The sequence below is a fragment of the Palaemon carinicauda genome, chromosome 37 (assembly GCF_036898095.1).
Source record: "Palaemon carinicauda isolate YSFRI2023 chromosome 37, ASM3689809v2, whole genome shotgun sequence".
Lineage (NCBI taxonomy): Eukaryota > Metazoa > Arthropoda > Malacostraca > Decapoda > Palaemonidae > Palaemon > Palaemon carinicauda.
In genome coordinates this window covers 24,766,829-24,781,828 of record NC_090761.1, presented here as the reverse complement: position 1 = coordinate 24,781,828, position 15,000 = coordinate 24,766,829, and the positions used below count along the sequence as shown (strand labels likewise).

Sequence of the window (15,000 nt, the reverse complement as noted above, 5' to 3'; positions counted from 1 at the left end):
GAAACTCTATCTAATGTTGGCATTAACAGGACTATATGGTAATTGGTATTTCTAAGAAGAGAAAGTTGAATGGTAGGGTCATCTAACATTATAAAATTCTGGGACAGAATTTTCCACACTCTGGAAATGAAAAAAGGAATAGTTGTGTCTTGTTTGACTAAGAAATAAAGGCAATAGAGTGGGTACTTTGGTGGTCCAGAAACGGGATAAAACAAATATGATAGACAAGTTGTATGGGCTTCATTGTTAGTAATATGTACAGAATTTATGTCATAAATGTAATTCCGTAATTCAGACGAGTGAGTCAGATAGGAAAGAAATGAAAGTACATACACAGTTGGTGGAAGAAATGAGATAAGAAAAGATATGTCAATGAATACATTTTTGCTGAGTAAGCATTTTCAAAGTATAGTGTTATAATGTAAATATGAAGAACCATTGTATATGGAAACAAAGTTGCATACTGGATTTTAAGTTTCTTTGAGGAAGATCACGAAATAATATTTAAAAAAATATATATAGCCTTGGATGGATGGAGCTTTCTTAAAAGTTATTGAATACTGAATGTGCGAGTGGCATGTCTGAATGATGCTTGAGCAAAATGATTTACCTTTCGCTGGAGAGGAAAGGTTTGGCAGAAGAAGATGTCTTTAATAAAAAGCATTGGAGAGGGCACATCAGGCAACCGACACCTTAATATAAGTACAGCATTACAGTGGGAAAGAATTAAGATATATTGTGCATGTGTACTATTATGTATATCTGCAAAAATAAGATATTACAATTCCCACCTTTGCAATATCCTCTTGTGACAACATGGCGGTCCTCGTCAATACTAGTAGCACACCAAGGTCTTGTGTCACCCTCCGTAGTGCACTGACAGAACTTCTTGCCTCCGTACAAGAATGGCAACGCACACTTGATACCATTCTCCGTTACATTCAGGGTATTAACTAATTGTATAGACAGGGAAGATAGAGAAAAATAAAATTTTGACTGGAAAGTCAATAATGAACCTTGAGTAAGACTATAAAACACGACCTACTCCAAAAATTTAGATGTAGACAAGCAAGTTTATTTATTACCTAAAGTTTATGTTACTTCCTTTAAAAGACAATATACAGATATAAAAAATTCTGATTTTGGGTCCTATATTATCATAAGTCCTAAATCTATAGATTTCAGAAAAAGCAGTGTCATCAGTTTAGGTAACCAATGCCTCTCACCATAAAGTTTTGAAATTCTTCTCCTTTTTTTCCCTAATCTTTTATACTTGTTTTTTGAGTCATGTCTAACATTCCCCTTTTAGTGCTAAGCCTATTTTTTTCCTCTTTCCTCTTTTTGCAATAACATTTGAGTCTGGACTACATAAGAGTTATGGATTCTTATCCATTGAAAGGTTTATATATTGAAAAGTATTTTTTTTTTCTTGTAGCATCATAAATACCATGAGAATTGACACATGAAAAGGGATTCCTTTTAAGTTTGTTCTAATAAGATAGATATTTAGTCATAGCTTCTGAACTTTCCAACTAAAGAATGTAATATATTAAGTTACAGAAAACAGGCAATGAATTTATTCTTCAACTTAAGCAATGCCACGAGAATGATTAAACAAATCTTTGTGGTTAATATTTACCCTTAATTTTGCTTTGACACACAGAGCCTTCTTGCATGATTTATTTCAGGGAAGCTGAGGAAGCTTTCCACCTTGCATTCTAGCAAGCATTTTAGCATGCATTAACTAGTTATCAAAATCATTCTCGGTCTCTTTTATGTATGTGCAAGGAATAGACATGACTATACTCTGGCCCTTTGCAGAATTAAGATAAGCTTTTAATCTATTTACAAACAACAAATTACGTTTTACTATCTTTTCAATAATGCATGCTTCATTGTTGATAGTATAAAGTTAACAGCAGGAATTCTATTATGAAAAGTAACTTAATTCCTTCTAAGAAACTTATTAATAGTTTCTTCATTCTGGTAAATATTTAAAGGGTAAGCATACTTTTTGATGCCTTTAGTGTTCTGAAAATTTACTATCAAATCTACAGTCCAAAAGTTATTTTCATGACTATATAAATAAATCCATTCTTAATAATTTTAAGGTCTATAATAAAGTTTTTACATCAAAATTTTCTCCAATAGCACATTGATTGTGCTAACTAATTTTTAATCCATATCTGTATTCTGTTATTCAAAATCATTGTCTTTTTTCTTTACTGCTTATCACTGAACTATTCTTACTCTAATTCTAGATCTGTTGCCCTTATTAGTTCACTTCTTAATTTAAACAATGGTGATCGATGTTACAATAGAGACTTCAAAATAATATAGCTAAATTGTATGAAAAAAAATTAAAAGTCTCAGTACTGATAAAGAGTTGTATTTGATATATAGATTGATAATATATAAAATCTAGAACTGGAGTTACGTCTCAACTTACCACTGAAGTCTGCTTCTGTGCTGAGGGAATCTCCTGCAATAAAATAAAGGGTTGAATTATGAATCATTTGAATATATATAGTTTATATATACCATTATTGAAAATGTGTAGATTTTTTATTTGTTTGTATATTAAGTCCTTAGTGTCTAATTTCTTTTAGGAACACAAGAGTGGTATTAACTAATGTACAGTATATGATTATGCAACATCATTTGTGGTAGCATTTTGGAAATGTCCCCGCTCTAGCTCGATAGTTTCTAGTAGTGTCTGCAGCCTCACTATTCTTCTGAGTTAGGGATGGGGTTTTTTGGGAAACCTATAAATCTATATTCTAGAGCGTCATCACCAGCCGTTACCTGGCCCTCCCTGGTCTTAGCTTGATAGAGAAGGGTCATGAGCCTTGATCACGTGTGTATATGGTCACTTTCGAGGACACTGTTCTGTTTCTTGCCTCCGCCACTCATGAGTGACCTTTAAACTTTTAAATGCCTTAGATTACTAGGCCTATGATGGGTAAATATGAATCTGATATAACAAATCACATGCATATAGTTTCAGAAACTAGTTCTTACTTACCTAGCGAACAATATTCTGCACTAATAACGACACCTCTAGGATTGACTGCAATGGCACACCACGGCTTGTGATGGTCCGCATCAGTGCAGTCAGAGTACCATCGCCCAGCATACCAAAATGGAAACACACATTTCTTGCTTCTTGTTGTTAGTATTGTTTTGGGTCCTGGCATTATAATTAATGTGAAAATGATAAAAAATGAAATCAGGATAGGATTAACTAATTATAACCATAAAAAATATCAATAAAATGGATCTGAATGTTTTAACTAATACTCTCAGAGTGAATTGGTGCAGTGGCTGGGGAGTGATTCGGTGGTAATCTACTGCAGGGGCTGTGAACTATACTTGGTCCTCAAACTTAACTGGAATATAGTCCAAGGAACTTTAAGAATACAAACTGTAGTATAAACTTCCGATTCTAACCCAAAGACTGAAGATGGCAATATTTGCAATATAAGAATATAAATACTTTAGCTGTAGGTCAAGCAAAACTAGTTTGGTAAAATCCAAAAGTCAGCTGTAGGGAACACCCAGATAGATGCAAATATGACCTTACATTTAATGATTTTTCAGCACACAAAAAAATATATCTGTATAGTTTATTAACTCATAGTTTATATGGAAACAATCAAACATATTATCCCAAGTAAATTACTATTTTTCATTGTTAAATATATGTGATACTGTAAAGCATTAAAAACCCTGTATACCTTTTTGATACCATTACTGCCTGTGTGAAGTGTTCTTTGTATGTTTTTAAGCAATTTGATCACATTAAACGACCAGTATAAGGTTAATGTTATCTTATCAAATATCTACTGTTATAAAAAAAGCATCATCTAGTGACAGAAATACGGAGCAGTCACGGAAGACGAGATATCCGTCGAGAAGATTTTCTTTGACAAATATAATTGACATATTTATACATATTAAAAACATTTACATCTAGTTATACAAATATATTACTAAATAAAATATAGATTTATGAAAACAAACAAATACTAGTAATGCTTTTGTGAAAGATAGTCATGAAACTTACACAAATCATATTCTTACTATTTAAACGCCACAGAAGCCGACAACATTCTTATTGAATTCCAATAATCATGTAAACTTCTTTTGCAGTTATTAAAATATGCCCTCACAGGAAATCATTATGATGTTTCTTTACTAATATCTAAGGGCCTTTACATTAAACATTTGTTTTAGTTTTCATGCAATGTTATCAATACACATGAGAGAAATTAAATGAATGCTGTAGATAAAAAGGATGGAATAAAAAAAAGTATATAAAAACCTTAGCTAAAAGATTATATATATATATATATATATATATATATATATATATATATATATATATATATATATATATATATATATATATATATATATATATATATATATGAGAATATCTTATATAATTTATATAATTCTGTCAGTTTTCATTTCATAATAAAAAGAAAATCTACTCACTCTCTAAGGCAGCTTCACCAGCAGAGCCACCTACAAATAATTGAGGAATATATGAACATTAGAACAAAATATTCTCTTTTTTTCATTTAAATTGCGTATTATCAAATATTATCCACTTCTCCTGAGTTCAGGAAAATCTGCAAAACTACTTCTAGCAACAGTTTATTTAGTTCTGATGAATTTATACGAACTAAGTATGTTACATCAATTATCTGTGTACTATTACAGCGCTTTCTAACTAGCTCGTGGTAAACTACATAACTTCCTGCTTGTCAATGTATCTTTTAGAGTGGATGGATATGTCAGTATGAGAACAAAATACTCTATAGAAGGCTTAATTGTAATGCTGTACAAAATTTACTTACCACCTGGCACAGGATACACTGCAGAATCACCTGCAAGTAAGATTCTCTTATGTGTTGAGGATTACATCAATGTCAGGAGAAAAATGTCTGTATCAGTTTTCTGTATACAATGAATAACAGCGTTTTCTAACTGGCTCAGGGTAAACTACATAACTTCCTGTTTGACAGTGTATTTTTTAAAGTGGATGGATATGTCAGTATGAGAACAAGATATTCTATATAAGTTCTAACTGTACTGATGTACAGAATCTACTTACCACCCGGCAAAGGATTGGTTGGAGGAATACCTGCAAGTAACAATTACATTTAGTGTTCAAGAATATATCAATGTTAGGAAAAATATTCTATATCAGTTTTCACTGCACTATCAAACAAAATCTACTTACCACCTGGCAAAGGATAGGTTGCAGGATCACCTGAAAGTAACAATTTATTTAGAGTTGAAGAATATATTAGTGTTAGAATGAAATATTCTATTCCAGTTTTCATTTCACGCTTATAAAAAAAAAATACTCTGCCTGACATAGGATAAGCACTGTCAGGATAACCACCCAAATCACCTACAAGTAACATTTTAGCAATAGATGAATTATATACTAATCTTAATACAATATTTTATATAAATTTTCATTGTACTATCCCACAAAATTACCATCAACAGTTTATTCAGTGTTGAATAGAACACCAGTTGGAAAATAAACCATAATATATAACTCTATATTATGATGCCATGCAAACCTATATACTGCCTGGCATTTAAGCTACAGAACAAGCTCTAAGTAAGAACTGTCTAGTGTTGATGATAATGTCAGTCTCAAAGCTAAATGTTCCATATCAAATTGCATTATAATACAAACAAAACTACAGTGCTTACCACCTGGGATAGGATAAGCTGGAGAATCACCTGCAAGGAATATTTTGTTATATGTTAAAGAATATACCAGTGTCAAGGCGAAATATTCTATATAAGTTTTCATTTTACTATCTAACAAAAATATGTTTTCTCGCAGTTGAGATTAAAATAACACAAACAGGTACAGTAATAGTTTATTATTATTATTATTATTATTATTATTATTATTATTATTATTATTATTATTATTATTATTATTATTATTATTACTTTCTAAGCTAAAACTCTAACTAGAAAAGCAGGATGCTATAAGGCCAGGGGCACCAACATGGAAAATAGCCCAGAGAGGAAAGGAAACAAGGAAAAATAAAATATTTTAAGAAGTGTAATAACTTTAAAATAAATATCTCCTATATAAACTATAAAAACTTTAACAAAACAAGAGGAAAAGAAATAAGATAAAACAGTGTAACCGAATGTACCCTCAAGCAAGAGAACTCTAACCAGTTAAAAAAAAAATATTTACTTTAATTCTCATTGTACAGTAATAGGAAGCATACAACTCACCTCCTGGCACAGGATAACCTTCAGGACCACCTGAAAGTAACAGTATATTTAACGTTGAAGATTTTATTTTTGCCTAAGCAAAATGCTCTTTATCAGTTTTTGTTGCACTATGTAAAACAAAATTACTTACTATCCTATCCTGTTCTGGATAAGAAACAAAACCACCAGCAAGTGATGGGAAAAATCATATCTATGATTGCATTTCTTCCAAAAGGTTTAACAGGTTTTATCTTAAACAGTTACTGTTGTATGAATCTAAATATACAAGGTATTAACAATTCTGAAATTTCTCAGCCTACTTCATTAGACATTTCTTTGAATTTCATTAGAGGTTAATTCAAAATCCCATGTATAAATAGTGAACGGAGAATAAGAAATAAAGCATGAAAAATAGACCATCCTAGGGACATAAGATACTATACTGTACATACAAAATATGACAAAGGGCAAAAAGTTTTTTGATTGATATTCCTACCTTGAAAACTTTCAATTGAAGATTCATATAGCTTTTTTTATATGATTAGCATTTGTATCTCTGTGGACAACTAAGGATAATGCTTATATCCCAGTCTTTCAAAAAACGTTTTGTAATTAACTTTATGTCTTTCATGCATAATTGCTTTAAAGAAGTATACGGAACTTTCAATAGAATTTCATTTAGCAAAACTGGAATAATGCCACATTGCGATATAAAATGCAAATAATGATGAGTAGGCATATGTAAGGGGGGTTCAATTTTGTTTGCAGTGGTTATTCAAAGTGCATTGTTAATTTTTGACTTAACAGAACAGGCACTACTTACCATCTGGCATATAATAATCATTTGATCCACCTGCAAGGATGAAGTCAATTAGTTTTGGAAAATGAATAATTTTGCGAGCATATTGTTCATTATTAGTATCCAGTTTATGATTCACTTCAACGAAAGAACTGCTCCTTACCTTCTTGAACATAATGACCTAGTAAACCCCCTGTAATGAATAATTGATACATTTATCAGAAATGTGATTTTTTCTAAATGAAGAATTTTAAAAAGTTTATTTAGTGTTGAAAAATATGTCAGTGTCAATAAATCATCTTTGTCTGTTATGTGCTATGAAGCAAATATTTCCCAAAGGATGGTTCCATATAACCTCTCCAGATAAAAGGTAAATTAATTTTTTCAATATAAAATCTTAAAGAGTAATTAATACTATATTTATATTTTCCAAACAATTGAGGATTGAAAAGTATAGGCCAGTTACTTTCATAGAAGTGGGATCCGAATTGTAATTTCAAACACAACTAGCACCTTAAGCAGGTATGATTCAATATCAAAGTAATGTATGAGACAGGGGCTCATATGACTAAAAATCTCTCTTTTGAATGAGTGGAGTTCTGCCATAGAAACTTGCTCTAGATAGTAAAATCATACGTATTCAGTTTAGAAAACCATAGGAAAAAAATTTTATAGAATTTTCCTACCATTCTGTTCTACCTATTACTTCCTTCTCCTGTTTTAAAACAGTATTCACTTCTAACATCAGCCTTTGAGACTAACGCCCTTGTAAATGCTACCTGTAAAGTAGTTCTTTATCTTCCTTTTAATCTCTAGTTTTGAAATGGAGAATGGGCCCTCATGGACTCAACAACGACTGCTCCCAAAAATATTTCCTACGATTAAATTTACCTATGTCTCTCCATTCCCTTTTTTAGGACATTAACAGACACACTGTAGTACATTCTTAAGAAACCCCTCAATTAATATTAACATAGCTGACCACCCACTGAAATCCTGGTCAACCCAGCAAGAAGAAGCCCCCATTCAAGTCATGTTGGCCTCTGGAGGGTCTGTAGTTAACGAAACAGTCCAGACAAAGGCTGCCATCTTGGTTCTTCTGGTCACCAATAGTAGTCTGTCCACATTAGACCTAGCATTTGAACATATAACTACCCCAAAATAAAGTTTTTTCCACCCTGGATTCTTCAAATAAATATGACTGGCCTGGACTGGAGCCTCAATCTTTGAGATATTGTAGATGCACCTTGGGCTAATTTGAACAGGGAACGACAATTTTAGGGGGTCCTATGAAGAGACACGATGCTAGCCAGCACAGTTACTGATGATATCTTAATTCTGGCAGTGGAATACATGGCTGACTCAAACAGAAGGCTACTATTCAGAATCCAGTAACTTTCCTCATGACCTGAACCAAGGTCCAACATACTGATTCTTAGACCTGAATGTGCGGCTGGTGCAATAAGACGCCTTCAATCATTTCCTGTCCTACTGTTGGCAAACCCAACTACCAAACTCATCCCTTACCAAGGTGTAGTCTCGCTATGACAACGAGCTAATCAGACAATGGTGACGGATATTAGTATCCAAATAAAATATGTTAAGATATATGAAAATCAATATGCCTCTATTTGTTTTACATCAATTTTAGGCGAGGATTGGCTGCTGACGACAAACAGAACACAACTCAAAACATGGTAGGTGAAAAAGGGAAAACCAGAAAGCCTATCAAATGTCTTTTAGTATAATGTTCTTTTATTTGCATTTGCAGAAACGATTGGTAGAATGTGTTTCTGATAAGTGCATCTAAAATAATGGAATCAAATCTATACTTTTAAATAGCAATGCAATGTAAAATGAGCCTTATCAATAAAATTATGTGAGACCCATTCAATAAATGTGATAGTCTAATCAAAAACTAATAATTCTACTTTCAATGAATATATAAACTTTAATAAACTTTGCTGTTTTGATTACACATATTTGAAAACATCCTTTTTGAAATGAATTAAATAGAAATGTGAAAAATAAAGGTCTTAGCATATTATCAATAGGCCTACTCATACGTACAAATTTGGAATATCATTCAAAACAAATACACCTCTTATTGATACTTTGCAATAATATCGGAAAATTGACACCACCCACGTATTTGTGGAACGTATAACGGTGTAAAAAAGATTCTAAAAGTGTGAAAAACTTAAAACATTGAGATTCTATATTAATAGCAGGGCAGATTATCAACTTTACATAATCGTGTAACCTATAAGTAAATTTGCTGCCAAGTATCCAGATTACAAAGCTAAAATTACAGGTAATTTCTAATATGCACATAACCTTGTAAATGTACATTCATACACTTCTGTAAGATTAAAATTATTGCAGATCAACAAAAACTTTTTTACCTTTGAAATAATAGTTTTGTAAGCTGGCTGCAGGTAAGAATTCATTGTGTTGAAGACAATAGCTGTGATAACAATATACTTTTCATCAATTTTCAGTGGTGTCAAACCCATACTACTTACCTCCTGGCATAGGGTAGGCTGGAGGACCAACTGCAAGTAAAAGTTTATTTGGTGTTCAAGAATAGACCAGAATTTCAATATAGCGTTAAAAATTATACCAGACTTTTAATATAGTGTTCAAGAATAGACCAGAATTTTAGTATAATACTTCATATAAGTTTTCACTGAATAGGAGAACTGAAGCTACTTACCACCTGGGACAATATAGGGTCCAGGTCCTCCTGCAAGTAACAGTTTCTATTTATTGCTGGATATATTATTGGAAAAATATATTCTAAATATCAGAGCTAAAAAAGCAATTGATTTACCAAAACAAACTTTTAAACAGCCCGTGAAGGATTAAATAGCTATAAAAAGGCAAGCTCATCGGAATAATTAATCTAATGGTATTAAATTATAATAAATAAAAAAGAAAGGTGGAATGAGGTCATTTTAGCAAGATTGCGTAAAAGTCCCACAAAACTGACGCATGGGTAATTGACGTGCACACCTCGTGAAGCAGTTCCCATGTGCAATAAATATGACTGTACTTTAACCATAAAACATATTTTTGGCGATTGTAAAGTTTTTCTGAGAGAGAGAGAAAGAGAGAGAGAGAGAGAGAGAGAGAGAGAGAGAGAGAGAGAGAGAGAGAGAGAGAGAGAGAGAGAGAGAGAGAGAGAGAGAGAATTTATGTTTTGGTCAGAGAAGTTTTATTGACCTTTTACTGTATTGGATTTTGAGAATTTCTCCCATTTTAAGATTTTAACTTTATTAGGAAACAGGTATTATAGATAAGATTCAAGTTTTTATTCATCACAAATTTCTATCTCATAATTTATTTACTGTTTTCATTCAATATATTTACTATATATTTCATTTTACTTACATTTTAACATTAATATAAATATTTTTTCTTCCCGAATCTAATCGGGTCAGCTTTCTATAAGTCCGTAAGACTCATTAGGGCAATTAATCTTCTCCTTTTAATAATAATAATAATAATCTATATAAGTTTTCATTGTACTGAAAAATAAAGCTACTTACCACCTAGGATAGGATATGGCCCAGATCCTCCTGCAAGTATTGAGAATATAAGCAGTCAGACAAAACATTTTTCAGCAGTTTTTATTGTACTACTAAAAAAAAAATCTACTCGGCACCTGGCACAAGAAAAGTTTTAGAACCACTTGTTAAAGACCATATTCATTTAGTGTTGAAGAATAAACCAATGTCATAACAAAATACTTTATATCAGACTTCATTTTTAAATCAAGCAGAACGTACATACCATCTGGCATAGGATAACTTGGAGAACCACCTGCAAGTAAGATGTTTTTTTTTTTAGTATCGAGGATTATACTCTATCATTAACAAAATAAATTATTCTACTGTAGGGTGTCCCATGTCTGAATACATAAAAGAAATAATACATTCCATACATATATGGTTCTAGCATTTATTTCTTTATATTTCAGATAACCCAGAGACAACATTTGAATAAAGAGCAACGAATTGAAATCATCCTGATGGCCGGTTCAGCAAGCAGTCGTATGGTTGCAAGTGCATTTAACAGAAAACATGGAATGAGTGTCACACAGGACACTGGCAAAACTTATGGTCAAGTTAACAAAAAAACAGGATGTGTTTTGGATCAAGCAAGATATGGCTGAAGACGCACAGTCAGCAATCAACATACAACAGACAGGGTATTTACAACACTTACACAGATTCCAACAAAACGCATATTATATATATAAAATTGGTTTATCAAGAATCTTTTATTTTTCCTATGTATAGAGACTGATGGGATACCCTGTATATTATAAGATTTCACTCTATTATGATGTAAAAATTACTTGCCACTTGGCACAGTATAAATTTCAGATAGGCGAGTAATAGTGAATCATCCTATAACTATTTGAAATTTATAGTTTCTGTTTTCCGAAAAAGAAGTGGGGCAGATGTTATCTAAATCAGTTACTACATTATGCATCAAAATATACAGAATAAGCTAAGTATTGTCAAAACGATTTTTCAGGCCCTTCTTCGTTTGACATTCTTTTGCAGTTGATGTGTGGTCCCTCTAAGGAGTTAACTTGCAATCACATGTTGAAAAGTGAACTAAGTACAAGAAATTAATAGATAGAGTAGCTTCAAGATAGAGCTTATTTGGTCTAAGTTTAGATAATTAAATGTTATTTATATTATGATAAAAAGTTTATTGTATATTTAATCTTTTATTTTTTGGGGTACAGGAAACTTTATTGAAACTCTTTCCACTTCTTTGAGAAAAATTTTCCATGGAAGACTGATTAATACAAATCATCCTTAGTTGGCCACAAAGAGACAAATGCGAATCATGTTCAGGAAAATACAGAAAGACAAGATTTTGAAATTTTTATAGAATGAACATCAATTGAACTTTTTGAATTATCTTTTGTATTTACAGTCTCTAATTTCCTTAATCAGATCTAATAATATTGAGATGTACAGAAAAAATACAAAATAGAAAAGAATTTATTTTTGTATAATCAAATACAGGACTCCTGTGTTTTAATTTAATAAATATTGTATAATTTGGCACTTACAAGGGAGTTTAAATCTCTAAGTAATTATTCTAGGAAGAATAAATCTCCAAGTAATTATTCTAGGAAGAATAAATCTCTCAGTAATTATTCTAGGAAGAATAAATCTCTCAGTAATTATTCTAGGAAGAATAAATCTCTAAATAATTATTCTAGGAAGAATAAATCTCTCAGTAATTATTCTAGGAAGAATAAATATCTCAGTAATTATTCTAGGAAGAATAAATCTCTCAGTAATTATTCTAGGAAGAATAAATCTCTCAGTAATTATTCTAGGAAGAATAAATCTCTCAGTAATTATTCTAGGAAGAATAAATCTCTAAATAATTATTCTAGGAAGAATAAATCTCTCAGTAATTATTCTAGGAAGAATAAATTTCTAAGTAATTATTCTAGGAAGAATAAATCTCCAAGTAATTATTCTAGGAAGAATAAATCTCCAAGTAATTATTCTCAGTAAAATTTTAGTTCTTGACTAAACAGAACAAATATTACTTACCACTTGGCATATAATAATCATTTGAGCCACCTGTAAGGATGAACCTCATTAGTTTTGAGAAATTAATAATTTTGTGAGCATTACTGACATTACATTAAACTATATTTCATTACTGATTATTGAAACTATTTATCTCCTTGAATATTACATGAACATTCAGTTTATTAATATCCAAATAATATGAATTCAGAAGTGAATCATTCTATTTAAAAATTCAGTTTTCCAATAACGAAACTCACATAAGTCTCTCTTCATACTTTATGCATGAAAAATCTTTTTATACGTTACTTATTTCAACTTATTTTGCAGTTTTTGTCATCACTTCTCATATACTGTATAGTTTGTTTATTTCCTTATTTCATTTCATGTATGGGCTATTTTCCCTGTTGGAGCCCAAGGGTTTTTAGTACCCTGCTTTTCCAACTAAGGTTTTAGCTTAGCTAGAAATGATAAATACTCACTGCTGGCAGATAATAGTTTTACAAAACAGCTCCCAGTAATAATTTATTTAGCTTTGAACTATACATTAGTATCTTTTTAATTTGTCAAAAAAGAAAAAGCTTACCCTCAGGCAAATAATAGCATGAGACACGTACAAGAAAAAAAAATAGTTTTGAGACAATAAGAGTAAATCATTTATTAGTGAATTAAGTTTTTTCTATTTAACAAAAATATGTATTACTTACCACTAGGAACATAGGGAGGCTGTATTCCACCTGAAATAGATATTTGATGGACATATGAGCAGAAAATAAATTTTTGAGTAAAACATCTTTATTAATATCATTTTTTATATTCTTTGCATTTGAAGAAAAAGAACATCTCTTATTATTATCATTATTACTATTTTGTAAAAATACTGCAAGCAATAGTTAGTTTATTATTAAAGATATTAGAGTCTGAATAAAGTATATATTTCAATATTAATCTTGATTTACTATCAATCAAAACTACTTACCTCCTAGCATTGGATGATCCAATGAATCACCTGCAAATAAGAAACTATTAATTTAGAAAAATATATAATATAATTTTAAGAGCAAATAATCTTATCTTAATTTGTATATGATATTTTCACTAGGGATCGGAAAGTATATGGTCCATTGTTCTGGCAAGAGGATGCTTCTGTCGCAAAGTAACATAAAAGGGCTCCTCCTATGATATTCCAATGTTATTGTAGTCAGACCATATTATACCAATCAGAACAGACATTCCGCCACTGATAAGTGTTCTTAAGCGACCCGTCGAGTGGTTTGATGAATAAACCATTTGAAAAGAACAGGAGTGATCTCGCTATATACAAATTGGGATTATCTCAATATTTATTTGATGGCAAATGAGAGAACTTATCTATGTAATCTATCTTTACCCTAGAGTAAAAATTTTATCTACAGTATAAGTTTTTTACTAAACTTCTCTTTGTTTTAGAGAAAAAGGGGCAATATTATGCACCAATAAAATATTATTTGGAATTTCTAAAGGCAAAAGCTTCTTCAACAACTAAAAATAATTTCACCGACCCAAATATATTCCCATCCACTTTCACACTTAGGTTACATTTGTCAAAAATTGTTGAAATTGTTATTTATATTTAATGGGTCTATTAAGCAATAAAATACTCATTTTAATTATTAAAGTCAAAATTGGCATTTTAGAAAAGAGATAACTATTCTGTAGCAGATATTATACCACGTTAACCTAACCTTCAGAAAAGACGAGCGTCTAAACGTATGCATTGCTTTCTACAAATTAAAGATACACTTGATATGTGTAAGCCTTTAACTAACAAAGCCACCAGAATAAATAATAAAAATCGTACGCATCAAGACGAGGTTTTTCTACACACAAAATTTGGTATCTCTCAAAACAGATCTTTCTAAGGGCCTTCATTAAGGGGTGGGGGGTGGGGGGTGGAAAGGGGCAATTGCCTTCCTTAAGGCTTAGCATGGCCTCACAAACTGTGACTTACCAGCCCACCACCAAGGGCCAAGTCCCAGATTCAAGCTTTCATTTATATATATATATATATATATATATATATATATATATATATATGTATATATATATATATATATATATATATATATATATTATATATATATATATATATACACTGTATATATATATATATATATATATATATATATATATATATATATATATATATAATTTATATATATTTATATACATATATATATATATATATATATATATATATATATATACAATATATATATATATACAGTATATATATATATATATATATATATATATATATATATATATATATATATATATATATATATAACCACACACACATATATGCTGTTGGTGAAATGGTTGTAA

The 15,000-nt window shown here is 30.7% G+C and overlaps 1 protein-coding gene across 8 annotated transcripts in view; it reads right to left on the bottom strand.

The window, feature by feature from the left end:
* The window catches only part of LOC137629511 (uncharacterized), a 172,772-nt gene that overhangs the window by 8,813 nt on the left and 148,959 nt on the right, over positions 1-15,000 (bottom strand). For 4 of the 8 annotated variants that reach the window (XM_068360867.1, XM_068360875.1, XM_068360874.1 and 1 more), the window contains 18 exons: positions 13,613-13,642; positions 13,341-13,370; positions 12,655-12,684; positions 10,859-10,888; positions 10,615-10,644; positions 9,780-9,809; positions 9,589-9,618; positions 7,227-7,256; positions 7,088-7,117; positions 6,286-6,315; positions 5,740-5,769; positions 5,252-5,281; positions 5,123-5,152; positions 4,866-4,895; positions 4,501-4,530; positions 3,026-3,190; positions 2,450-2,482; positions 792-953 (listed from right to left, as the gene is read on the bottom strand). In XM_068360867.1, the coding sequence (XP_068216968.1) occupies positions 792-953; positions 2,450-2,482; positions 3,026-3,190; positions 4,501-4,530; positions 4,866-4,895; positions 5,123-5,152; positions 5,252-5,281; positions 5,740-5,769; positions 6,286-6,315; positions 7,088-7,117; positions 7,227-7,256; positions 9,589-9,618; positions 9,780-9,809; positions 10,615-10,644; positions 10,859-10,888; positions 12,655-12,684; positions 13,341-13,370; positions 13,613-13,642 (810 nt within the window). The remainder of the gene's footprint in view (positions 1-791; positions 954-2,449; positions 2,483-3,025; positions 3,191-4,500; positions 4,531-4,865; positions 4,896-5,122; positions 5,153-5,251; positions 5,282-5,739; positions 5,770-6,285; positions 6,316-7,087; positions 7,118-7,226; positions 7,257-9,588; positions 9,619-9,779; positions 9,810-10,614; positions 10,645-10,858; positions 10,889-12,654; positions 12,685-13,340; positions 13,371-13,612; positions 13,643-15,000) is intronic. The other 4 variants (XM_068360871.1, XM_068360870.1, XM_068360872.1 and 1 more) reach the window with 4 other exon arrangements.